Source organism: Condylura cristata, unplaced genomic scaffold, assembly GCF_000260355.1.
Source record: "Condylura cristata isolate star-nosed mole 26May11 unplaced genomic scaffold, ConCri1.0 scaffold00003, whole genome shotgun sequence".
Classification (NCBI taxonomy): Eukaryota; Metazoa; Chordata; class Mammalia; order Eulipotyphla; family Talpidae; genus Condylura; species Condylura cristata.
The window spans coordinates 21,581,615-21,607,143 of record NW_004567104.1 but is presented as its reverse complement, the minus strand read 5'-3'; the positions used below and the strand labels follow the sequence as shown (position 1 = coordinate 21,607,143).

The window sequence follows — 25,529 nt, the reverse complement described above, 5'->3', positions numbered from 1 at the left end:
AATTATAAAAACATAAAGTAACCAAAATTTGAAAAAAAAAAAAAAACAAGTATGTTATGAAAAATCCGAGAGCTAAAATGTATCCCCTGGATTTGATTTTCATGAAAGAGTTTGCTTTTCTTTGAAATAAAGTCTGGTTTTCAGACTGATTTCATCTGCTCTCTGTCAGAGTGATTATTGAAGGTTTGAAAAATATCTCTAAGAAACCAAACCAGTTTTTAGCCTTGTACTTTACGTTGTCCTTGGAGTAGATTTCGCCGGCCAACCCCAGATTTCCACACTTTCCTTTTGAAGTCTCACGGGCATTCAGGGGGGCTGGTATTATAAACCCTTCAGGCCGGATGCAGAGCGAGGGAAAGGAACTGTGAAACTGTTCATGAGAGTGGCTCGCCCCTCCCCCCACCACAGCAGGAGAATCTACTAGAGACCCCTCTCCCTCGGGGAGGAAACCAGGTGGCTCCCAGTTGAGCTTTTGGCAATGAATGGGAAAGTGAGGCGTCTGGCGCTGCAGACTTGCAGGGAGCTGCCCTCCTCCAGTGCAAGCCAGTTCACCCAGGCAGGAGCAACACCATGGAGGTCTCTAGCACCCTTAGTAGCCTAGGTCAGCTTTTGAAATAGCAGCAAAAGATAGTTTTCTTTGGCTTTTCCCTTTTGCTAGAGGGCACTTGCCGACCTCACTTCTGGCTGAATTGCACACCCTTGCAGATTTCAGCCAGGGTCTTGGTCATCTGAATCTTAAGGAGGGTGCAGAGCAGTCAGGCGCCTGCTGTGTCTGAATTTCTTACATAAACACAGCACACTGGGCGTGCAAGCGTCCCTGTGGCGACAGCTGGGCTCTGCTGAGTCTGCCCCAGCGAGCTGATCTGCTGAGTCCCCCTCTTGCCTGAATGGAGCATTCCAAATTGGTTGTGAATGGAGGGCGGGGCTCCCTTGCAGACTTTTTCAATGAATAACCAGACCCCATTGTGCAGCCTGTGGAAAAACAACCAACTCAAACAACACTGGGACTGTTAGAAATATGCTTGAGATTGGCAGCTTGGAGAACCTCCAAAATTAGTTTCCTTTGGCTTCCCTGCTGCTCCCTGTTCGCCAAGCCTTGGCTTAATGGGGTTCGAGTTTTCTTTTAAGCGCAAACTTTAACTCTCCAACTGCCAGGCAGATGACCTAGACTTAAAGAAAGGGTTGCTGCTCACCAGTGAGTCCGACCCCCTTCCTTTGTCTCCCATTTTAAACCCTAACTGTCTAGGGAAGGGATAATAGGAGAAGGTGGTTTAGCTTCCCCTGGAGAGAGAGATGTTGAGACTTGATCTAAGGATAGTACCCTTTTATCTCCTGCTTCCCATGGGTTGTGGCTTTAGCTCCCCATTGAAGATTGCTGTCTACTCTTCCACACCAACCTCCGGTCTTTACTCCAAGCCTGAAGAAAGGGTGTTTGCCTGCCACACACAGATATGCCTTGTTTAGGCTTACGGTTTAACCTGGGAGTGACAAAGCTGTAATTTCTCTACTAGTTAGCCTTCTATCTCCTGCTTACTTTCCCACAGCAGCTGGATACTTGCTTTATAACAACACCTGACCCTTTCTGGTGGTGCAGTGGGTTAGAACGCAGCACTGCAAGCTACCCGCAGCCGTTTCAGTGTGAGTTCCATCCCAGGCCTGGGAGGTGATCCACATGGCGTGGCAGACCTCCCCTGGCCCGCCTGCTGCTCCCCTCAGCAGTGTACTTAGTGAGTCTGACTGTTCTGCTCCCCACTCTGTCTCTGGTGAATCCTCTCACAGCCCCTGCACCTCTGGCCTGTACCCCCAGTTCTGTATGCACAAATAAGTAAATCTTTAAAAAAAAAAAAAAAAGTTAAAAAAAACCCACCTCCCAGAAGGGTACTCTGCTGTGGGGGAGACACACACTGTGGCTGCAGCCCCCCCACTGGGTACCCAGCAAATGCTTTGCCTCTTCAAATGAACATCCCTGAAAGTACCAGGAGGAATCAGTCTGAGCAATCCCCAAACTAGAGTGGCTTGTTCATGCCTGGATCTAAGAGGTTCACTTGCCTCATTAGTGCCCACCCTGAATATCCTTCAACCTCTTGATTTAACAGCTCATGGACCACCCTCCCCCTCTGTATGTCTCTCTGGAGTTAACCAGAGCTGCAGGCTGAGCATAAAAAGGACACCCTATTAGAAAGCAAAACAAACTCCATAGTAATGATCCAGTGCAATTTCTTCAAGGTTTGAAAAAAGCTCTTATTTCCTGTTCCTCATCCTCACAGTCATTTGAGGTTGGGTGCATTTGTGTTTTGCCCTAAGGATTTTTTTTTTTAAATACTTCCCTTGCTGTAAATTGGTCTTGCAAGAATGTCATCCCTTCCCTATTTAAAAAAAAAAAGACAGGTCTGAACAGATTGTCCTTCTGTGAGAGAGTTGAAACCTCTCAGGAGGTAACCTTAGTTATCAGCTGCAGAAAAGGATGCCAGCATTTGTGCTTCACCAGAGGAGCTGAGGAAACCTTCAGCTTACACAAACACTTTTCAGCTGAGTGCCTGGAAATGCTTTGTAATGGCCTGAAAGGGCACTTAATGAGGGTCTTTCTACTTTTCCCATAGAAGAGGAGAAGGGTGTGTGTGTGTGTGTGTATGTGTGTGTCTTCTACATGGTTGCCTGAGGTGAAGATCTGTGTGTGTGTGTGTGTGTCTTCTACATGGTTGCCTGCGGTGAAGATCTGATTCTGGAATGCTTACCCTGAGTTTGCTAATCTGAATTTTAATAGAGAATAATTCAGCGGTGATAACTTCGCTGTGCTAAGGGATACCTCCAGTCAGGACACGTCTGCTCCTCCTCCACTCTCCTTTCATTTCTTCCCCATGGAATAGTATTTCTAGAAGAGTAAGGAGAGCGCAGCATAGGCTTTTAATGTGTCCTTCATTTTGATGACTATTAAATGTTTTCCCTGCTCCCCTTTTTCCATTCCTGTTGGAACAGGAAACAATTGCTCTTAGCCTCCCAATGTTTCCAGAAGCGGAGACCTTCTCCTGTCAGTATCTGCCTCAGCTCTAGCACTCTGCTCTGCACTGTCACTGCCATATTTTCTAGTATATTTCCTTCCCTTTCCTCCCTTTGAACATACCCCAACACCAGCCTTAACTTGGTAGGGAATCCTGTGTAAAGAGTCTAAAAACTATAAGGTTTTGAGAGTCCTTGGGGTGACCTTCAAGAAAAAGAGAAAAAAATTAGCTAGGGTTATTTCACCTTTTTTTGAGTCATTGTTTTAACACAAAGTCACATTTTCCTAGGTTCATTTAGACTCAGTGCAGCTTGCTGTGTCTTTCAGTAAGTCTGCTTGTGCCAGAGAAGCTGCCATTGTTAGATACCTTGACACACTTGCTGAGTTTCTGCTTTTAGGAGAAGCAGAGCTATAGATAGAAGGAAATGGTTCTCAAGAGAGAAGCCAGTTTCCCAAGGGTTGGGATTTTCTCGTCAGATTTTAAGGGTGAATGTTAAATTTGAAGTCAAAGATAGCTTTTTTCACGGTATCTTAATCATACTTCAGTATGGTTAATACTTTTGTGCCAGTTTTAAGTAGAATAATATGCCTGGGAATTAACTATAAAAGGGGTGTTAAAGAACATTAAGTTTGGCTTTGTCTTTTCCTTCAGGAAAAACAAGCCCTGTTTTCCCACTCCTGATAGTGTGTTCCACTGTGAGTATCGCTGTCACTTAGCAGTAAAATCTGTGGTAGACCTGAGGCCCACAGTAGAGGAAGCCATTCCGTCACCTTGAACAAAACCTCGAGTTGGGATGATAGGGTTCTTTTGGATCTTTCTCAATCATGAAAATTAATAAGTAGCTGTGTATCATGTTGGCAAAGGTTGAATGTTAAGATTCCTTGAACCCCAGGAAAATTGTAAGTCTCAGTAATACTCAGATCTTGATGGAGTCAGATTTGGTGTTACCGGTCAATTTTATTCTACCAGTCTCCTCCTGGTGAAGGCCATCAAAGCCCAGGCATACTCAGCTGGTGCATTCAAAGCCAGAAGAACTACTTTTCCCTCAACACTTTCAGAGTGAGCTCTGCACTGGGACAGTCTTTTTACCTGCTGGTTTTGCTTTCTGTGTAGCCCACAGGTTTGGGGATGACACTCTTACCCACCTAGAAAAAATTCATTCTGTACGAAATATTTTCATGGCAGAACCCAAACCTCTTCATGCACAAGCCCTTTCTCAATAAACGCTGGGCCAGTTCTTTTCTAAGCTCCTTTCCTTCCCTGGAATTTCTAACTCTTATATTCAAGACCTCTGAGTTTCCACTTCAGAATTCTAAACTATCCATTCCAAATAAGTGGGATAAATGAGTTCTTTGAAGAAAAAGAACTGCACACATTGAAGCTGTTTCAAAAATAACCCCAAAGTGTGGAGAGCGTGAAATTAAAGGAAGTCAATCTAAAACTAGTTTATCTGGGTCCCAAAACCCTCTTCTGCCATTGGTGTTGTTACCCTCCTTATTTCATAACAAAAGATTTTGTTTGGAAATGACCATTTGAAGGATGCACTTTTGTGCCAAAACCACGATGCCGTGATTCAGTGACAGACACTTGCCCTTACGCACAGCCCCCCAGCTGTGATTCAGGCCATCCCTGCTTCAATATATGTGTTCACAGTGGCTCTTCTTTTGGGAGGAGGGAAAAAAGAGTAATTGATGCAAAGAATCACTTTCCTTCTAGTGTAGCCAGACTTAGAATAGAAACCTTTACAAATCGCTTCTGTCATCACTGTTAGTACTAATAGAGGTGACAAGAGGGCTTGGCCATATCCCAAGTCCATCTAGCAATTGGTCCTCGTACTCCATGGCCAAAGTTGTGACCCACCCACTTCTTGCTCTGACAAACATACACTGGACAGGCCTGTGCATACCTCCCTGTGTCCAGACCCAGCACACTGAGCTCTTCCAGGTTCCTCAGCCTGCAGAGCGTGAGAGCTCCTCCCAGCTTCTGTCCCTTTGCGACAGAAGAGGCAAATGCTCTGCCTTGAGGCTACCTGTGGTCTTCCCAGCCAAAGCTCTCCTCCCACTCCCTGTCCCACTGCCTGTCTTCTGGGACTTGAGTGTCACCCTTGACTTGTATTTTCTTTTCCCTGCAAAGGGAGTAGAGAGGAAAGGGGAGAAGCTTGGAGATCCCTGGAGGCTAGAATACAGTCCACCTTGTGACTGGTCTTCCTGAAAGGTACTCTCCTGCCTTTTGGGATGCAAGTTTATTATACATTCACCTCCCAAACTGACTGCCAAGGTGAAATTTTAGTTTTTCATCTTCTGACCAATATATCAGTTGGTGCTTTGATTTTGAGACACCATATGCTGGTTCTGTCAGCCAGTCGCTGCTGATGCTGGAAGAAGCCATGGAAGAGGGTAATGTGGAGGGGAGATATTTTTATGGGATTTTGTCTTTGGACTGGGCCTAGCAGAGCAAACCTCCAAATCCTTTCCTTCTACTCTATCAGTAGGTGATAGAACACAGTCCAAATAATATCCCAGTTCTATGCAATAAAATATGATTGCAAGAGTTTACATTTGCCCCATTAAAGCCCTTACCTAGAAAGCTTAATCCTTTATCAAATGAAAACCCCGCTCTCACAGACAAATTAAAATCCCTTTATGAATGTATACCACCATTTTCATCTTTTTCTGCTTTTAACCTAGCCAGAAGGGCTTTGTTTTGGTGTCTAACAGAGGCTACAACCTAGAGTCCCTGTAAACAAACGGCTGGCATGCTTTGGCATTTTTTGAAGTGGATTTCTCCACTATGAAATCTGCCCTGTGTCCTGTATTTCACATTCCAGGGAGCATAAGGACATAAAATACCATAACACTCAGCCTGTACAAACAAAATTTTAAAATTTGGAAATAACTTTGAGAGCCATCGTGAGCACTCCTGCCTCTTATCATCAAGCACCAGTCCAGTTAGAACCTCCCGTTCTCAGGAATGCGGCCCAAAGCCCTACGGGAGCCTTGCTGCGGCTCAGCCCAGGGGGCTGTGTCCACTGGAGTCCAGAACAGAGATGTAAGGTTCTCCAGAACAAACAGAAAGTGAAAGAGGCTTATAGAGCATGACCTGTAGTTATAACTTCTTCATGGTGTCAATTCTCCTGTCCAATTTAAAGTCCAGATGGAAGAAATTCTATCAGTAACTCTAATTCCTGTATCCTAGGAGAAATTCTACTGCCTTTGCAGGTGGCCTCTGAGAGTTGTTTCAGATACTGCTCTTTCCTAACTCTATTTATATTCAAAGCTAGGCCAGCTCTTTTCTCAGCTCCTTTTCCTCCTTTAATTTCTAACTTTTCAAGGCCTTTGGGGTTCCATTTTCAGAGCTCTTAAGTTATCTTCTGCTGTAACCCGGCTAGCCCTGTTTTTCCACCACCCCGTTTGTGAATTGAGAGTGGGCTCTCAGGAGATAGTCTCCACACTATCTTTCAAGTAAGTGCCTATCATTTTTAATTGGAACTCAACAATAGAGTGTTCCAGGCTTGCAGCCCAGCTTAGGTCCATCTCTTGAATTTCTAAATACTTGGTACATCTCATTGCTCATTTGGGCAAGGAAAGTGTACCTTCGCCTCCCCTCTTTCCCTCTATTGCAAGATCTGGCTTTGATTTCATTGTTAACATTTCATTCAACCATTTTCATGCAGGGTCATCCAGATTTCAGTCTTGCTTTTGGGCTTTTCTGTTCCTGTGCCCTATTTTGTAGGAGCTGTCTTTTCCCATAGTCATGTCATGATAATAACTATGAAGCCTACCTTTTTTTTTTTTTCTTGAGCTGATGATGTACCCCAAGTTTCTAGCTCTAAATCATCAAAGAGAGAGAGAAAAAAAGATTGTGTGTTTGGTCCACACACCAGTTCCCGAAGCCTCTTTTCTGCTGACTGTAGGCTTTTCCCACTGCATAGGAGACATCTGATTCCTGGAGCCAGATGTTACAGGAACTAGCTTTATCAGTTCCTAATTTGGCTCTTGTGTTATTTATTGTACAGAAGATGGTACTGGCTATATAGGAAGGGCTTCTGTAATTGTTAATTGATGGATTCTGTTACCTCATGATTGATCCTATACTCTGGGGCCCTGAAATAGGCCAACAGCATAATAGTCATTCCTTTGGTCCTCACAGAGAAACAGGATAAATAGGAGAAAATAATCTGAATTAATCAGTACCACAACCCTCCTCACCACCACCTCTGTGACTAATTACAAATCTAAAATCTAGAGTAGTGTAGCTATGCTAATCTTGAGGAGAACTTCACTTAAACCTACTAATACCAAATTCTACCCCAGAGCAGAAGCCTGACTTTCTTCATATAGGACTTTGCAACTATTCTTGTAGTTTGAGATTGCAGAATGAGCCTGTCTGAAATCTTGTTCCTCTTTGTGGAATGCTAATCTAGATTTTGGTTGCACCAGGTGTTTGTCTTGTTTGCCATGAGTTGCATGGAGAGCCTGATAAGCTAGGTTCTATGCCAGAGTCATCCTTGATTTTCAAGGCATAAATGTCCAGGGAAGTCTCCAAGCCAACATTCTTATTTGAACTCAATTTAGCTTTCCAGCTCCATCCACATTCCTTTCTGATCTACTCTGATAAAGCTAGGCTAGACCAGTTGGATGTGCTGGAAAATCTTGTGCCTTAAGGCTCAGAGCACCAAAATTCCAGGCTTCCCACCCCAGTTTCTTCAAGCTCTGGCCCTGCTCAGCCTTTATGGGCAGGAGGAACCCAGCCAGTTTCTTGGAAGGAAGAGAATAAAGGAGACCCTCAAGGAAGAAATGGATTCTTTTTAATTCTGCCAGCCTTTACAAGTTGGTGATGGATGTATTAAGGTTTCTAAAAGACTGAGGGTGAGGCCCTCCCTGGAGGTGCAGTGGGTTAAAGCACAGCACTAAGCTAAAGCCACTTCAGCATGAGTTCCATCCCCGCCTACCCCGGAGGTGACCCACATGACGCAGCAGACCTCTCCTGACCAGCCCACTGCTCCCCTCAGCAGTGTACTTTGTCAGTTGGCCTGTTCTGCTCCCCACTCTGTCTCTGGTGAATCCACTCAACCGCCCCTGCACCTCTGACCTGTACCCCAGTTCTGTATGCATAAATAAATAAATCTTAAGAAAAAAAAGACTGGAGGTGAAATCTGGGTGCAGCTATTCTAGTAATGTTCTAAACTTAATGTATATTCCTAAGGAATGGAAATTCTCCATTTTTCCCCCAAGAATGCTTTGTGGTTTTGAGTTTGACCTATGTTTTACTTGTAATTACTGATAAATGTCACTTGTTAATGTTAAGGTGTTGCTCTTGTGTAATTGCTGTCTTTTCCCTCCCTGGGCAGCAATAAGGGGCAGTGGGCAATTTTTTTTTTTTTTAAGATTTATTTATTTATGCTTACAGAACTGGGGTATGGGTGGGGGGTGTGGTGGGTGAAAGGATTCACCAGAGACAGAGTGGGGAGCAGAACAGGCAGATTGACAAAGTACACTGCTGAAGGGAGCAGCGCGCGGGTCAGGAGAGGTCTGCCATGACATGTAGGTCAGCAGTCCGGCCGGGATCGGACTCATGCTGCAGTGGCTTCAGAGATCTCCATAATGTAGTGCTTTAACCCGTTGCACAACCAGGGAGAGCCCGCAGTGGGCAATTTTTACCCTTTCTTGGATGTTCCCTTTTCCTTTCTTGTGTGCCAGGGCCAAACGAAAATATTTTGAAACCATTACCTTCTATGCTAAAGTATGACCAGCATTTCTCCTTATGTAATTTTAGATTTCCAGGATTACCTAAACAAAGTAAAGGTACAGAATAAACAGGACAGTATCCTTTCGATTTAATAAAAGGGCTAGGGTGGCTTCGTGTTTGAGTACATGGTTTTGAAGTTCTTAGCATATCTCCTTTTGATCTATTAGTTGACCATAAGATAAAGATATTTTTCTCCATATATCTTGGAGGAAATGGGATGAATACCTGTTTTATTGATTTATTTATAAAACATCGCTATATTTGCTTCATCTCTTTATGTATAGATTCTTTCTGAACCATTAAAAAGCAAGTTACAGACTTTATGACATTTTACCTCCAAGTACTGAAGTATGCATCTCCAAAGATTAAGAATGTTCTTTGACATAGCTTAAGAAACAAAACTTTTATTCAGCAATACTCATAATCCTCCAATAGTCTTCAAATGTCTTTTCATAGTTAATGCTGTTTTTTGATCTAAGATTCAGTTAGAGATCATACAGCACACTTACTGGTATGCTTATTTTCTTCAGTTAATATTCTTTTATTTTTTTTATAACACTGAAAATTTTTTCAAGAGTCATGGTCAATTTGTACTTGTTGATCTTTCATGGGTACATTATTAAAGGATAGATAACACCACTTGTAGAAATGACCTTAGACCTGAAATCTGGCTATGCAGAAGAATTGTTGATTCTCTTTACCTGTCATATCTCTATTACTGTGTTGACCTTAAAACACTGGTAAAAGAACAAAGTGAGTCAGATAGAGGTATTTGGGTCAAAGATAGCTTGTGCGTATTTGAAGAGAGGGCTTTGGGAACACTCATTCCAGTTTTTTAGCACAGCTTACAAAATAGTTGACTTTTCTTCTTCATGGATGATTTTTCACAGTATTCAACTTGAGAATTTATGTTTAAAAGGTTCACTGTGTCAGATATTAAAGAAATCAGCACATCTCCCATGCCCCCTCCAACTCTGCTTTTAGAATATATATCCCCTAACTAAATTTGATAGTATTTGAAATTTTTATTTTTGGAAACTGTTGCCAGGCAGTCACTGCTCACCATTCAAACGGGTTTGAGCATGTCTTTTCATTTTGTTTGGGGATCCAAAAGCAGCTGCTTTTCTAGATACTTAATTCTAAATGCCAAAACCTAGTCACTTCATTATTTTATCTCCCAGGAGCCTCCTTGGTTCTCTGCTGTCTTTGTCATTCACTAGTGGTGCTACAGAATTTTGAAGGATATTAAGATACTAGGAGTATATTTTATGCTTGAAATGAATTTCTAATCTACTCTCCCCTGAAATGAAGAAATACTTCTGACCTCTTCTGGTAATCTGATAGCTCTTAAAAAAGGAGTCTCACCCTATCCACCTACCTTGTTGTCCCTGCCAACTAGCCAGATGAAATTTGTCTCAAAATTGCCAGAAAAGGCAAGAGCTATGAAAGTCAACAGTATGTTGGGGAGTAGAACTTTGGCTCTGTTTTGCTTCTTAAATCACATATAGAACCAGGGGCCACAACTGCTGATGACTAAAAACCTGCCCTCTGCCAAGTTACAGGAAAACCAGGGGAGAGGAGGCCACACCTGCTTTTCCTGGTGGCTTCTTCAGATCCCTCTCCTAGTGTCATTTTGCCAAGTCTCCTGTCCCACTCACTGCCACAACCAGACAACAATTTGGGCAGTAGTCTTGGGCCATCCCCTGCCTTCCTAAGTTAGAAAGTACCTAGTCCTTCCGGAGGGAAATGAGATACGATGAGAGTGGCCTAAGAGAGGGAGAAGTAACCTCTAAGTTGGAGGCAAAGCATTTAGTAAGATTAGGAATAGACCTGCACTTTAGGATTATGACACATGAATGGTGAGATCCTGAGCAGGGATGCATAAATTCTGTGTCACATTTGTTCAACAGTGGCTCAGAGGATGCTGGAGACTTTAGCTGGCCTCCCAGAACCTAACCGCATAGATGTGCCATTTGGAGGCAGGTGTTGGTATTCTCATTCACTTGCCTCATGCAACACGTCTTTATGTAAACATTATGTGAACATAAGATCATGACTGTGAGTATAGCCAAAAAAGGTCCTTGACCCCCAAAGTCAGGCCTGAACAGCTGAGTCGGGGGAAATGAGCCTGCCCCAGAATCAGTAACGATCCTGAAGAACGCTGGACAATCCTGAAACAGCCTGAACTGACTTCCAGGGAAGCAGTTGCAGAACCCGCATGATGAGTTTAGTCTTCTACTCACTCAGGCCACAGTATAGCTGATAGACAATTTCTTTTAACACTCAACAACTACATAAATGTCATAATATATTCATAACAAATTCTGTGACAACTTGAAGCTTTGATGATTATGAAGAACCAAAGGACAGGCTTCTTAGACAAGGTATTCTTGTCTTTCTATGAAAAATATATTCCTTTTGATTCAAACTGTCATTCATCATAACATTTAACAAAAGCATTTTCCTTTATTTTGATCCTTGGTACTGTAACAGTGAAGTTCACTGCCAGCACTGGCATGAGGTAGCTGCTTTGGACAGAGTCCACAGGCCTGTACTGTGGGCAGGAAACATTTTATCAGCAGAGGGAATTATTATTTTTCTTGAATAGACCATTTTGTCTATTTTTTCTATTTTAAAATATTTGGGTTATTTCTTTGGAAGACTGTTTCTATACCATTACAGAAGAGTTTCTAAAATTTAGAAATCTTGGTAAGTATTAAGCAAGCATGCTGTTTGGCCAGCCCAAGGCTGCATAAGTATAAAACAGATACTCAATTGAGATAGCATATAGAAATCAAAATTGCATTGTGATAAATTCTCACATTGTACAAGCCTGTACATTAGGAGCCAGAACTTGCCAGAACACAAGGAGATTATTTTGTGTCCCTGAACAGATTCCATCTCCGTAGTCCAGGGTAACTTCAGTCGTGACTTTAAACACTATAAATCATAAATGGACTCAAAGAGCATTTACCCATTTTTGTCTGGTTTCTTTTTCCCAACATATTTGTGGGATTCAAGCATTTTGGTAAGTGTAGTCATAATTTCTTCTTCATTCCTGTTGCTCTATAGTGATGATATATTTTGCTTGGAGTGCATAGGTAATCTATTTTCAAGTATTTGGAATATCAGACTTTCTAACCATGAATGTGATAAACCCTTCCATTAGAGTTCTTTGATTTTTCCTTAGGGCTTTCCTTACGTGTTTTATGGTTTTCATTGTTATTGTAAATGTGTATTTTAAATATCACATTGTGAAAATGTATGTGTCACTACACATGGAAACAGTTCTTGTGGCCCTCCCTGGTGGCACAGTGGGTAAAAGCACAGCAGTACGAAGCTAGCCACAACCTCTTTAGCACGAATTCAATCCCCGGCCAGGGAGGTGACCCACATGGCACAGCAGACTTCTGTCTCACCCACTGCTTCCCTCAGCAGTATACTTCGTCAATCTGCCTGTTCTATTCCCCATTCTGCCTCTGGTGAATCCTTTCACCGCCCCTGTACTATTCTAGAAGACCTATACCCCAGTTCTGTATGCATAAGTAAATAAGTCTTTAACATAAAAAAAGAATTGATATTAAACTGGTTAACTGATAATATCATATCTCAACTTAAAAGGGTGTTATGGTGTTCTGCAGAACAAGACATTGTATTCTATGTGCATACCCACAAATATGAATTTAATTAAATCTTGTCAGCCAGCCACCCTTGTTTTTCTCACTCTTGACAAGGAGCGATTCATTCATATATGTATGTGTGTGTATGAATGTATGTGTGTGTATATGTGTATAGTCTTAAGTAGATTTCCTCTAGTCATGTAGGGAACCATAGAACTAACTCAAAAGTGTTCTTGCCTCAGAGCTGATACTGAGAGAGAATTGTCCAGAAGCAGCTTCAGGAGGGGCAGGGCATTTGGGGAAAGAGATGGTATTCATGGCAAATATGCTCTCCGGTTAATCCATGACTGGCTGTTAAAGACACTGGATCTTCCAAAATGCTTACAGCTGTCCAAAAGCAGATTTTGCTTGCTTGAAGTACAGGAGGAAGAGTGAGCTGGAAACCTAGAACAGGAGCAAGGGTGGCTGTAAGTGAAGGCTGCTGGAGTGGGAGATGCTACTGCCAGCAGGAGTGAGGGAGGAACCAGGGCCTAAAGCTAGAAGAGGTGTGACACCTGGGTTCAGGTGTAACAAGTGTGTTTCCAGCCGTAGAGTACAGAGTAAACATGAGGATACAGATCCAAAGAGTTGACCACATGCATTCTGTTCTTCTCGCTGGTGCTGTGTTCATTCTCTTTTAAGCCCTTTTGCTTGGTGTTTCCGTCTGTGAGGCATGACTAAGAATTGCTTAGGTTGGAATCCTGGCACACACAGCTGTGAGACTGTGCAGATGACTACCTTTTGGCGCCGTGCTTTTCTCATTATAAAATAGAGCCAGTGGATGTAACTTTGTCATTGGGTTGGGAAGCTCTAACGAAATAATAGAAGAGCAACATGGCGCAAAGGCATTACTAAGGGGTCTGGGAATTTTTCTTTTCCAGAGATAGCGGCTCTTACCCATCTTTCCCTTTGTTCTATTGTACTTTCTCTCAACCAGACTCCTCTTAATTAGGTATAATGGGATACTTTCATTGTTTTAGTTGAAAAATAGATTTATTTTCTACTTGTAATGTACAAAATGAGTCCACTAAAAGACAGGGGCTCCTGTCCTGTGTGGTACACACAGGGCAACTCAATTGTTCTGCCTACGGAATCAACATCCAAGTGAATAGTTATATGCCATTTCTGTCAATATGGTAGCTCACTGACTTGAGCCACAGTTCCAAGATTTTGAGCAGTTCTGTTGGTGTGTTGAGGTTTCAGGGTCCTTGTCTATAAATGTAAGCAGCTGAATTAAATGAACTGTGAGCCCTAGTTTAACTCCAGTTTCATCTAAAAGAAAAGGCTCGAGTCAGACCCTTTGCTAAATTGTGCTTGCCTGCTTTGCATACTATCAATTCCCTAACACTTCTAGGAAGTCTGGTCCATAGAAGATGCTTAGTGGATGAATGAATGAGTAAATGAATAAAAGTTTTATAACAAAGCAAGTAGATGGTCCCTGGTCACAGAATTGTCATCAGGGTGTCATCTTCTATAACTCTGAGCTGAAACTCAGAATTTTTTTGCTATTATACACACACACACTTCTTCACATCATTGTTCATTATTGTACAGTTTGCTTTCTTCTCCCAGCTTTAGTTCCCATAAAATTAGCACCAAGTCACCCGTGAAGCATCACCAGTCTCTTGTGCTCTTCCCTCCCCTGTTTTAATCCTTCACCTTCTCCCTCTCCTGATGAATGTCTCCAATTTATAGTTGCCTGCTAGTTTTGTCTCCCTGCCCCCCAGCCTTATTTGACTCCCCTGTATTCCTCTTATAAATTAAGACAGCTGCTGTTTTTCTTTTTCCTTCTTATTTCACTGAGCATAAGCCCCTCCAGCTCCATCCATGTTGCTGCAAATGGCCCAAGTTTCTCTGTTTGGATTGCTGAATATTATCCCATGTTGTAAATATACCACATCTTGATCCAATCATCTGATTTGGGGCATTTAGGTTGTTTCCATATCTTAGCTATTGGAAATAGTCTGCAATAAACATAGAGGTGCGGGTCTCCTTTTGAATTTATGTTTTTGTGTTCTTTGGGTAGATTCCTAGGAGTAGAATTGCTGGGTCATAAGGAAACTCCATTTTTAGTAACTTGAGGAACCTCCACACAGCTTTCCATGGTGGTTAGACCAGTTTGCATTCCCACCAGCAGTGTAGGCTAGTTCCTTTTTCTCCACATCCTCACCAGCTTTTGTTATTACCAATTTTGTTTTGTTTTGTTTTGTTTTTTGATATGTGCCATTCTAACTGGTGTGAGGTGGCATTTTATTGTGGTTCGGCTTGTATTTCTCTGATTATAAGGGATGGTGTAAATTTTTTCATATCCCTTTGGCCATTTGCATATCCTCTTTGGAGAAATGTCTTTTTAGCCTGTCTGCCCATCTTTTGACTGGATTGTTTGCTGTGTTTTTTGTTGAGTAGTGAGAGTTCTTTGTAGATCTTTGAAATCAGTCTCTTATCAGTGTTGTGGAGTGCAAATATTTTCTCCCAATCAGTGGGATGCTTCTTTGTTTTGGTTATTGTCTCTTTTGCTGTACAGAAGCTTTTTAGTATGTAATCCCAGCTGTTTATCTTTTCCTTCAGTTTCTTTGCTTGGTGGGGGGGAGAGAAGTGATGAAACTCAGACTTTCTAATGATAGAAGATGTTTTATCAGTTCAGATAGACAAGTTCTGTAGCATTTCTTTTCAAACTTCCTCAGGAGTGCATGATGTTTTTTTAACTCCAATTTGTTGCTAAGCTTTATAGGCCTAGGTCTCAGACATCATTTAGAAAGTCGGCTGTGTGAAGGTAAATACTCTATTTTTGAAAGCACAATGTATAATTACACAACATCATAGCACCATCTGCAAGGTGCTGTGCCATTTTCTTTACTTCTCAAGGCAGCATCACATATCTCATTTTACACATGAGGGTATAGACTGAAAGCAGGGAGCCTGCCTGGAGCCTCTGCATTCCTGCTCTAAATATACCCTGGCCTCTGACAGCATGCCATGTCAGGTCCTTTACATGTCCTCTGGCCCCTCAGTCCATTTGGAGGCCTGAAACTTCTTCCCTACCACCTGCAGGGCCCCTTTTGACTTTCCTGTCAGGGCTCTATGCATTTTTCAGTTCTCCTTCCTGTGATGTTCCACTCTCTTCTCTCCCTGTAGGTTAATTCCTAGGGGCAAGTATCTATGACTCATATAGTGCCCCTAGCCTTGTGGGGTAGATGTCGTTTCTGCCTTCAAGGTTAAAGTCCCTGATGGAAATATAATCCATTCAAACATGCATTGTCATAACCTATTTCGGGCACTTTAATGAAGCACCACAGACTGGCAACTTATCAACAACAGAAGTTTATTGCTCACAGTAGATCAAGGTGCTGGCACGGTCAGGTGAGGGTTCTCCCGACAGACTTCTTATTGTGTCCTTGTACATTGAAGGGGGAGAGGGAGCAGTAATCTTGCTTAGGAGAGCACTCACCTCTTGACCTAATCACTTCCCTAATATGATCACTGGGCACTAGGATTTCAACATATGAATTACGGGAAGAAGGAAACAAACAGACCATACACTCACTCTCCAGCTATTTCTTAACCCCCTCCTTTACGCAGAGAAAATAATTGCAGGTACAAGATCATCATGAGTAATAAAAGACATCATTTCACCTAGAGCCAAAATGGTGTACTCCACACTGAGAATACTATGCAGATTTGAAGAAATGAAGACATCAGATTTAGCTGATAGTTTAGATATTCTCTTAAAATGGGTATATGCAGGGCCCTCCCTGGTGGTGCAGTGGGTTAAAAGACAGCACTAAGAAGCTAAAGCCACTTCAGCATGAGTTTGATCCCCAGCCAGGGAGCTGACCCACATGGCACGGCAGACCTCTCCCGACCCGCCTGCTGCTCCCCTCAGCAGTGTACTTCATCACTGGGCCTGTTCTGCTCCCCACTCTGTCTCTGGTGAATCCTCTCTCTGTCCCTGCACCTCTGGCCTTTATCCTAGTTCTGTATGCATAAATAAATAAATCTTTTAAACAAAAGTGGTGGGGGGGTAATGCTATTCCTGAAGCCAGTATAAAATGAGGGTTTTTTCCAAGCAACTTTGGTGTATGCTTTGTTGTTAGCCTTATCAGCAGAACTGTTAACTTATAATATTTGTTTTTTTTAAGATTTTATTTATTTTATTTTTGCATAGAAGAGCTGGAGTGTAGGCCTTCAGGGGCAGTGGGTGGGGTGTGTGTGAAAGGATTCACCAGAGACAGAGTGGGGAGCAGAACAGGCCAACTGACTGAAATGCACTGCTGAGGGAATGGATGAATCAGGAGGGATCTGCTGTGCCTGTGGGTCAGCTCTCTGGCTGGGGTTGAATTTAGGCCTTAGCAGTAATAGTGCTGAGATTAAACCCCTTGGTCATCAGGGAGACCCTTAGAATAATATTGTGAAAATGTCAAGGTATTTCTAAAACCTGAAGGAAACTGAATTTCTTATAATTTCCATAGTTACTTTTAAGCTTGGGTAAAACAGTAATTATAAGTGATTTTCTTTACTACAGTAGAAAAAGTAGCCTTTTCAAGGACATGTAACTTTCTATTAAACTGGAACATCTTAGCCCTTCCTCATTATTTTGCCAAGATTTTTGTGGCACAAGTGGAAGAACAGTCACAAAGGGGTGGTGCTGAGAACCCCAGAACATCCACTGCATTGGAAAAATGATTGTGTGTATCAAACTGTCCTATTCTCTCCTCTCATGATGGACAGTGTTCTAACAAGAACAACAGACCTCACTGTTTTCTGGTCTGAATGTCTGAAAACATTTGATAACAATTGAGGGGTAGCTGCCATGATGGCTGCATTGAAAACTCACCAGAGACTTGGATGACTTCTAAACATAATCTACCCATTCTGAATTTACTTCATGTATTTGGAAAAGCAGTTGGCATTATGTGAAAAAGGAGTTCTGACAACCTTTCCTTTCTCTCAGTTACCGGTAGGATTTTGCTTTACAAACTTGTAGGCTGTGAGAGGTTCATCATCGCACTTGTTCATTTCTAAGTCCAACTTTGGACTTGGAGGAGACCTCCGAGAAACCACTTGGCTAGAATATTGTTCAGTCTTATCAGACAGAAAAGGGGTGATCATTTAGGAACTTGCACCTAGTCTCCTAAGAATTAACCATACTCCTGACAGTGTTTTAGGAGTAAATGTGCAGTTAGACAGATTTTAGTTGGTCCTCAGGGCACTTGTCTGTGTTTAGCTGTTTAGTGAGACCTTTGATACAGTGGCAAGTGACTGGCACAAAAACAGCTCATTCCCCTCCTCTTCCAAGGTGGAGGCTTGTAGTTGTAGTTCTAACCCCCCAGCAAGAGAGGACAGCCCTCCCAGGGCACCATCTTTAAAGTTTGTCCTGCTGTTGGCAAAATTCCCTCCAAAATCACCTCCCCATCAAGACAAAAAAAAAAAAACAGACTTAGCTCGGTTGGTTTGGTCACTCTTGGGTAAGCCAACATTTGAAAACTATTACTGCCGTACTCTCTCAAAAATTACATGTGAGGGCCCTCCCTGGTGGCGCAGCAGGTTAAAGCACTGCACTGAGAATCTAAAGATGCTTCCTCATGAGTTCGATTCCCGCCTGCCCCAGAGGTGACCGCATGGTGTGGCAGACCTCTCCTTACCCGCCCGCTGCTCCCCTCAGCAGTGTACTTCATCGATCTGCCTGTTCTGCTCCCCACTCTGTCTCTGGTGAAGCCTCTCGCTGCCCCTGAGCCTCTGGCCTGTACCCCAGTTCTTTATGCACAAATAAATCTTTAAAAAAAAAATCACATGTGAATTAGGCAGCTTTCACATTTTTAGCTTTCCATTCTTAATAAGGAAATGGAGACATCAGAAGGAATTTTTCCAGAGTTGTCCATTCATCCAGCAAAGGTAGAGGAGAGGGGGCTGCAGACACCAGTCATGGCCAGCGGCTGGGTGCGCTACTTCATCTGGGGAAAGGAATTGGAGGCATCCGTGAAAGGCCTGGTTATGCAAAACTGCCGTCTCTGGTTGTTCAGTGTGGAAAGCACTTTCCCCGGCTGGTGGTTTGGTTGCTTGTATTGCTTTGCTTTTAAAGTGTTTGAAAATACACCTAAAGTTGAATATTACTCAGACTATCAGAGTTCCTTAAGGAAGGACTTTTCAAAACCAGAGATTTAACGTGGCAATGCCTCTGAACAAGAAAAGTAGATTTACCAGAAAGTTCTAGGTGTTTGATAAGGCAATGTGTAGTGTATACCAATAGGTTTTATGCTGTTATGCCATTTTTGGAGGCAAAATTCTCCTTGTCGCCAACCCCTGGTATGTGTTTGTTTGTTACCTCATGCCTTTCTCTAGAAGAAGCATCACCTGCCAGATTTTAAAACATTTCAGAGTCTTTAGGAAGCAAACCCAACACCAAAGAAATTTGGAAAAACGGGTTGGCTAATTAACAGTGTCAGATGATCTGACTTTCAAGAACTTTTTGTTGGTTTTAGGTGGAAGCTCTGTGTTTAAGTGCTTGGCTTTCTCTGGCATGTGACTTGAGATAGTTCCAAGAACAGTCTGGTTACAGGGTTTGCAGAAGGAAATGTGCTCCCTGTTAATGGGCTGTCTTCTCTCTGTTCCTCCCCCTCCCCTCTTCTGATTTCAGTGGTGCTTCATGCCCCACCTCCAACCAAGATCAAACGGGAGCTGCACAGCCCCTCATCCGAGCTGTCGTCCTGCAGCCACGAGCAGGCTCTTGGTGCTAACTATGGAGAAAAGTGCCTCTACAACTATTGGTAAGTTAAGCTGGAGAAACACTGGCCAGAAAGTAGCTGTCGAGCTGTTTCAAGTGTTTATTCAGCAGACACCCAGGGGAGCACACACACCCCCAGTCCTCCATGGCAATGGAATTTGCTAGGTGTGGGCCAGTCCAAATGGGGCCTTAATGTTGTTGCCTGAGAAACACCAAACTGTTAAAGCAGCTCTGTAGGGAACTGAGTCCAAAGGGAACCAAGCCCTCCTGAGGGAAAGAGGCTTGAAGACTGGGATATTTGATCTGTGGCTTCAAGGGAAGGAATCTATACTTCTTCATGTCTATCATATGTTAATGTGAACTTTAAGCACCAAAGAAGTAATCTTCAAATCAGAATATATGAAAAAGTCCAATGCCAGTGCCCTTTACTTAAGAATATCCAGGACCCAGGAATGAAGCTTTAATTTTAAATCATTCTTTGCTCTAGAAGATAAACATAGATCTGCCTGAAAGGGGGAGGAGAAGAGTTGTTAATTCAAGTGATGTTACAGCAGAAATTTATCCTCAACAAAGGTTCTGACTAATTCCTGGGAACCCTGGAATACTTGGGAGAGAGGGCAAGAGAGCGCCTCTGACATAAATTCTCCCCTCATCCATCCACCCTGTATACGTGGAGAATTCTTTTAGAAGGGGGAGAAAAGGAAACCGGAAGCAGTGGCTAAAATTATCTTTGAGAAGAATCACTAGAAGTGTTAAACAAGTCCCTGTGACGCAGTAAGTTTGTCACTTTTCAGAGGTACAAATATTCCCTCAGGGCTGCCAGCACTTTTAACCATGTTAATGCTGTCATTTCCTGGCAACCCTGGGCTGTCAACCCAGTGTTCTGCTGGACCTGGTGACCAAGACAGTGGCTTCCTCACAACCTAATGGTTCCTTTTCTCTTTCTGTTTACAGTGCCTATGATAGGAAGCCTCCCTCTGGGTTCAAGCCATTAACCCCTCCTACCACCCCCCTGTCACCCACCCATCAGAATTCCCTATTTCCCCCACCTCAGGCAACGCTGCCCGCCTCTGCACATGCCCCTGCAGCGGGCCCTGTCCAAGGGGTGGGCCCTGCCGCTGCCCCTCATTCGCTTCCAGAACCTGGACCACAGCAGCAAACCTTTGCAGTCCCCCGGCCACCACATCAGCCCCTCCAGATGCCAAAGATGATGTCGGAAAACCAGTATCCATCAGAACAGAGGTGGGTGCTGACCTGGACTTCCTTCACTACCGCCTCTCCTCACTGGGAGAAGGGAAGCAGCTAGTCATACTTCCCAGGTACCTACCTATAAAGTTCTTGTTCCGTTGAGGCATCTTGTGAGGTAAGACTAATCATAAAAGGAATATGACCTTTTTATATATCGCCCTGTTCCCGAGGCACTATAAGCTGTTCGTACACATGACAGCATCCTAATGAAGTAGGTAAGGGAAGATCATTAGCACTCTCCCCTCATTAGCGAGCTGGAGGAAGGGTGTCTTGCCTGGGCCGCACCATCTGATGGCCCTCGCGGAGGGCAGGCTTCCTGGCTCCTCATTGGATACTGCCTGTGAGAATCAAGACTTGGTTTATAGTACCCATAATTACTTTATTACCATTGTACTTACATATTAGGGAAGATTGCTTAGTTATGGAAGTATTCACTCATCTGATTTTAACAGTGGAGCAGTAGATTACTTAAGGACCTTATAATTACTTCCTTTAGAGCTAGAAATCTCATACTTCTACATTCCTAATAAGGACATTGTAGCATCAGGAGTTACTGATCCAGGGTCCTTCATTCATTAAACAAACTAAGGTAGAAAAGGAACTGTCTATGCAAACACCAAACTGTTTAACCTTGTAGGTCCAAGCCTAAGAGTCTGTTATCAGTGGATGCTTGTGGCTCTGGGAACCTGTCTTTTTTTTCCTCAAACCTCATTGGAAGGAGGCGAATATGTAGGTGGCTAGTTGTCAGTGATGTGGCCTAAGGGTACCCTGTGTGCTTCTCTATCTGTCTTTCTTTGCATCAGGTGGGTGTGGGGGACAGGGGTAAAATTTTTGAAGGGAACATGTGCCTTCCGCAGTCCAACCCAGATGCCTACCAGTGTTAACTCAGAGGCTGCTTTCTTTATTTCTAGATGAAATGCAGAACAAAACTAAGCATTCTTGCCTAGTTTCTAGTCCTTTCCCCCTTGCTGTGAATACCACCATCAAGAACTACATGACTTGGCTGGTAGCGATTATTCTCTGGGTGAGGCCAAGGGCCATGGACATCGATAATATGTAGGACCAAAGGAGAAGTACAGGGGCTGCCTCCCTTGGGGGCCTCTAATTAGACGAGAAGCTCATCTGTAGGAGACAACTTCCACTGAATGTTTGCCCATAATCACCATGCATTAGCTGCCTTACACTTTTCAAGAAAATGGAGGAATTTGAACATTTATGTTTAAAAAAATTCAGGTTTCTTTTTTTTTTTAATTGGCAAGTAATTGAAATAAAAAAACAAAAGCAACACTTTACAGACTAAACAAATCCTCTCTGTGGGCAGAATCACCCTGCAGGCCTGCCAATTTATGAACTTGGGCCTGGATACCATTTTTACTTCAATAGCTTTTTGGTCTTATGCTTTTTAAACAGTATTTTCTAGTGTCCTGCAGGGGTTATTAATTGAGGAGGAGGGATGAGGTGGTGCATCTATTTGGCATTTGAAATACTTAGTGAACTTTGTATTTGTTCAATCATGTGTAAGAGAAAATTACTTCATGTTAAATCTCTTTTATTCACATTTCCCCTTCAATCCCTGTTTCTTCTCCAGGGGACTTGTGTAAACACATTGTGTCAACGGTTAACTGAATTGGCCGGGGAAATACCCTAATTCTATTGGCTGCTGTTTGTCTTCCTGCAACCCTAGTCGACTGGGAGTCCTAGACTTGGTGGTGAAGGAAGCTTGGCTCCCAGCTGTCCAGCCCCCTCCCTGGGATTTATGAGTGGTTCCCTCATGTATCTAAAGGGAAAGAGACAGAAGCCAGAACTTAGGTGTTTCTTTTGTGGAGTGATTCATCCACTTTTAGAAATAATGTGGCAAAGATAAAAAAAGTCGTGCATACACACTAGGGTAATACCGGGATCCTTGAGAGAGTGGGGGTGAAGTGTGAAATATCCTGGAGGGTCCCAGATCCATAAAATAAAAGCAACACTGGGGTACCTAGGTGTCTATACTTGAGCACCATAGTCTCCAAGTTGAGAGTATGCACTAGTCTTCTGGAGTTGGAAATCAGGAGGTATTAAAAATGCAGATTTCCTTGCTCTAACTTATGGATATTATTGGTGGATCTGAGCCAGGGCTTGGATGTATTATTGTCACACTTGGAGAAATCATGACCCAGCTCTCTTCCAACCCATTTTTTTAAAGCATCAAGTAGCCAATACTATGTGGTTTTGTCCTTATTTCCTTGTCTGTTATAAATAAGGATATCCATGTGATCTGTGTGTGATGCAAATACATCAGATAGATGACAGATGCTTTTACTTGTGCTGGATTGCACCAAGAAAATGAGACAAACTAGTCTGGTTTTATTAAAGTCCTAGCAGTCAGTCATATATGATAATAAGCTTAATCATCACATATTTAATAACTTGTATGCTTATCCTAAAGTGTAGATAACTTTTGTCAGTAAATTGTCAAAAGTTGTTCTTTATCAGAGTTGCTCTTTACATGTTTTTTATTATAATTGCAGGGAATATTCCTTCAGAACTAACATTATAAAATAGATAGCATTTTGCAGGATGGAAGGAAATGCAGACCTATTTGAGACTTTTAAGAGTTCTGTGACCAAGACAGAATAAAAAGCCCTATTGTACAGATAAAAATAAAATCAGGCCTAAGAGCAGCTAAAGGGTTTCTTGCCTAAGGGTTACATAGCCAAATACAAGGATCTATATTTAGAGACTTGAATAACTTATTAACTACCTGTGTTAGGGATGATTTGGGAGGGGAGGAGTGTTAACATTCATTAATACCTACTAAATGCTGAATAAGAGACCTTACGGTTTTAAATTTGAACTTTACCTATCTCTTTATCTCAAAGTACCAGAACTTATCCACCTCTGAAACTGCTAAATTCCCATATGACTTACCTAAACCCAAGTTGTAACATACCTTTGTTTTCCTCACATCACCTTCTCTCTTCAGCTGAATAAAACACTCTTTGAGGTTTAAAAATCACAATTTCAACCCTTTCTTTAACCATTGTTTAGCCTAGTGTCTTACTTGTCTTCAGTGTCAGCTTATAAACAGTGATAATACTTGTCTAGGGTTATACCCAAGACAACTAAAACGTAGTCAAAAGTACATTCTTAGTGTTTCATATGACCTTAATATGTAATTCTTCACAATTCAGAAAATATTTTTAGAAGATAAATGCTGTGTTTCAAAGTTACGGTTTATATTTGTGATTTCTTACCCCCAAAGAGGAAAAAAAAAAACCATGTAATTTAGCGTGTTCAGATGCATTCCATTTATCCTTAAAGACCAGCTGCTCTAAGGAGCGTGAATTGTTTTTTGTTCTTCCCTCCCAATCTCTCAGGGCTTTATCTGTGCTGTTTATGATGTTTGTATGTGTCGTGTGAAGGAGCTTAGAAAATATTCCTGTTAGGCCCATAGTACCCACATTTATGCCCATAGTACCCACGTAGGTGTTTTTATCATTCCATTCTACCATTCCTCACTGCATTTTAAGTTGAGGGAATTCCCACAATTGAAACTGCACAGAGAAATTTTACTGCCCTCTTGCTCACCTTCATCAAGAAGCAAAAAATAAAAGACAAATTTAAGAAAATACTCCTACTGGTGAAAAAATCCTCTGCCCCCGATGCTCCCCGCAGCCACCAGTTCTGTGTTAGAGCTGTCATGCTCTCAGTAGAGTGCCTGGGAGTCATCAAGAAGGTCTACTATATGAGCATCTTCTACAAGAATGAACCACCTAACCTGTTTGAGAAAATTCTCTCCCTCAGTGATTATGAGCAAAGCCTCAAAGCTTAATGGGGTGAGCTTATATTTCTGGAACTGTGACTTAATAGAAAACTACTCATTCCTTAAAGATGCTAGATGATTAAGAAATAACACACTCAAGTTTTTCTCTTTACTTCCTTTCTTACAGTCCGTCTCCAGTAAATTGCTATTAATTTTTTTCGTTAGATTTTATAGTGTTTTAGAGCAGGGCGAACTTGACTGAGTCACTTTTGTATCCTGGACTGGATGAAGTGAATGTGTCTGACGCATCTCTTCTCCACGCACTCTTACTAATAGCATATTATATATGGCAGTGTAAATTCACTTTGGGATCTGAAACTGAGTTTCATAGACGCTTAATGGAACCTTCTTTGACAGACTGAATAATGCACTTTAATAGTTGGAGTGTGTGTGTGTGTGTGGTGTTTTTAGTTTTGAATCTTCAAAGACAGTTCGTTATCAGCATTTTGCCATGTCTGCGGTAGATTTTGTTACTTTTTATCAAGCTAACTAATTTTCATTTGAGAGTTTTTTTTTTTTTTTTTAATTCATATGGAACTGGGGTACAGGCCAGAGATGTGGAGGGTGAGAGGATTCACCAGAGACAGAGAGGGGAGCACAACAGTAAGATCGAAGAAGTACACTACTGAGGGAGAGGAGCAGTGGGAGGGTCAGGAGAGGTCTGCCTCGCCATGTGGTCTCCTCCCGGGCAGGCTGGAATCGAACTCATGCTGAAGTGGCTTTTTAGTGCTGTGCTTTAACCCGCTGCGCCACCAGGGAGGGCCCTTATTGAGAGTTTTTAAATGATTGTACTCAGAATTTATCAACTATTCTTGCTTCTCTGTTGAAATAATCAACCAGATTTTCTCCTTTAATTTTTAATGTGGTAAGTTACACTGATATGTATGAAAATAACCTTGTCACTATGAAACCCAGTTCATTTGTTGTGTCTTTTGTACTTTGCTAAACTTGTTTTTCAATATAGATTTATAATTTCTGCATCTGTACTGATGATTGAGAATATTCTTTCTTCTGTTGTCCTTGCTGGGTTTTAACATTAAATCATCAATTGAGGAGAAGGCATTCTTTTTATATCTTCTAGAATTACCCACATAAAGTTGGAATTCTTCATTCCTTAAATTTGAATTGGTTTTACTGGTCTCAACCTTTTCCTTTCTTAGTCTTGCCACACAATATCATTTGTCTTTCAAACAAATCACCGCTAATTTTGCTCATCCTCTCTGTTGGAAGTTTTCTATTTCATTGGTTTTTATTGTACTAAAATATATTTTTTTTAAAGATTTATTTATTTGTGCATACAGAACTGGGGTACAGGCCAGAGGCTCAGAGACAGAGTGGGGAGCAGAACA

At 42.2% G+C, this 25,529-nt stretch overlaps 1 protein-coding gene across 1 annotated transcript in view; it reads left to right on the top strand.

Annotated features, from left to right (window-relative positions):
• The window catches only part of ETV5 (ets variant 5), a 59,095-nt gene that overhangs the window by 10,170 nt on the left and 23,396 nt on the right, over window positions 1–25,529 (top strand). The window contains exons 6-7 of the mRNA XM_004675066.2: window positions 19,041–19,170; window positions 20,082–20,369. Coding sequence (XP_004675123.1) covers window positions 19,041–19,170; window positions 20,082–20,369 — 418 coding nt within the window. The remainder of the gene's footprint in view (window positions 1–19,040; window positions 19,171–20,081; window positions 20,370–25,529) is intronic.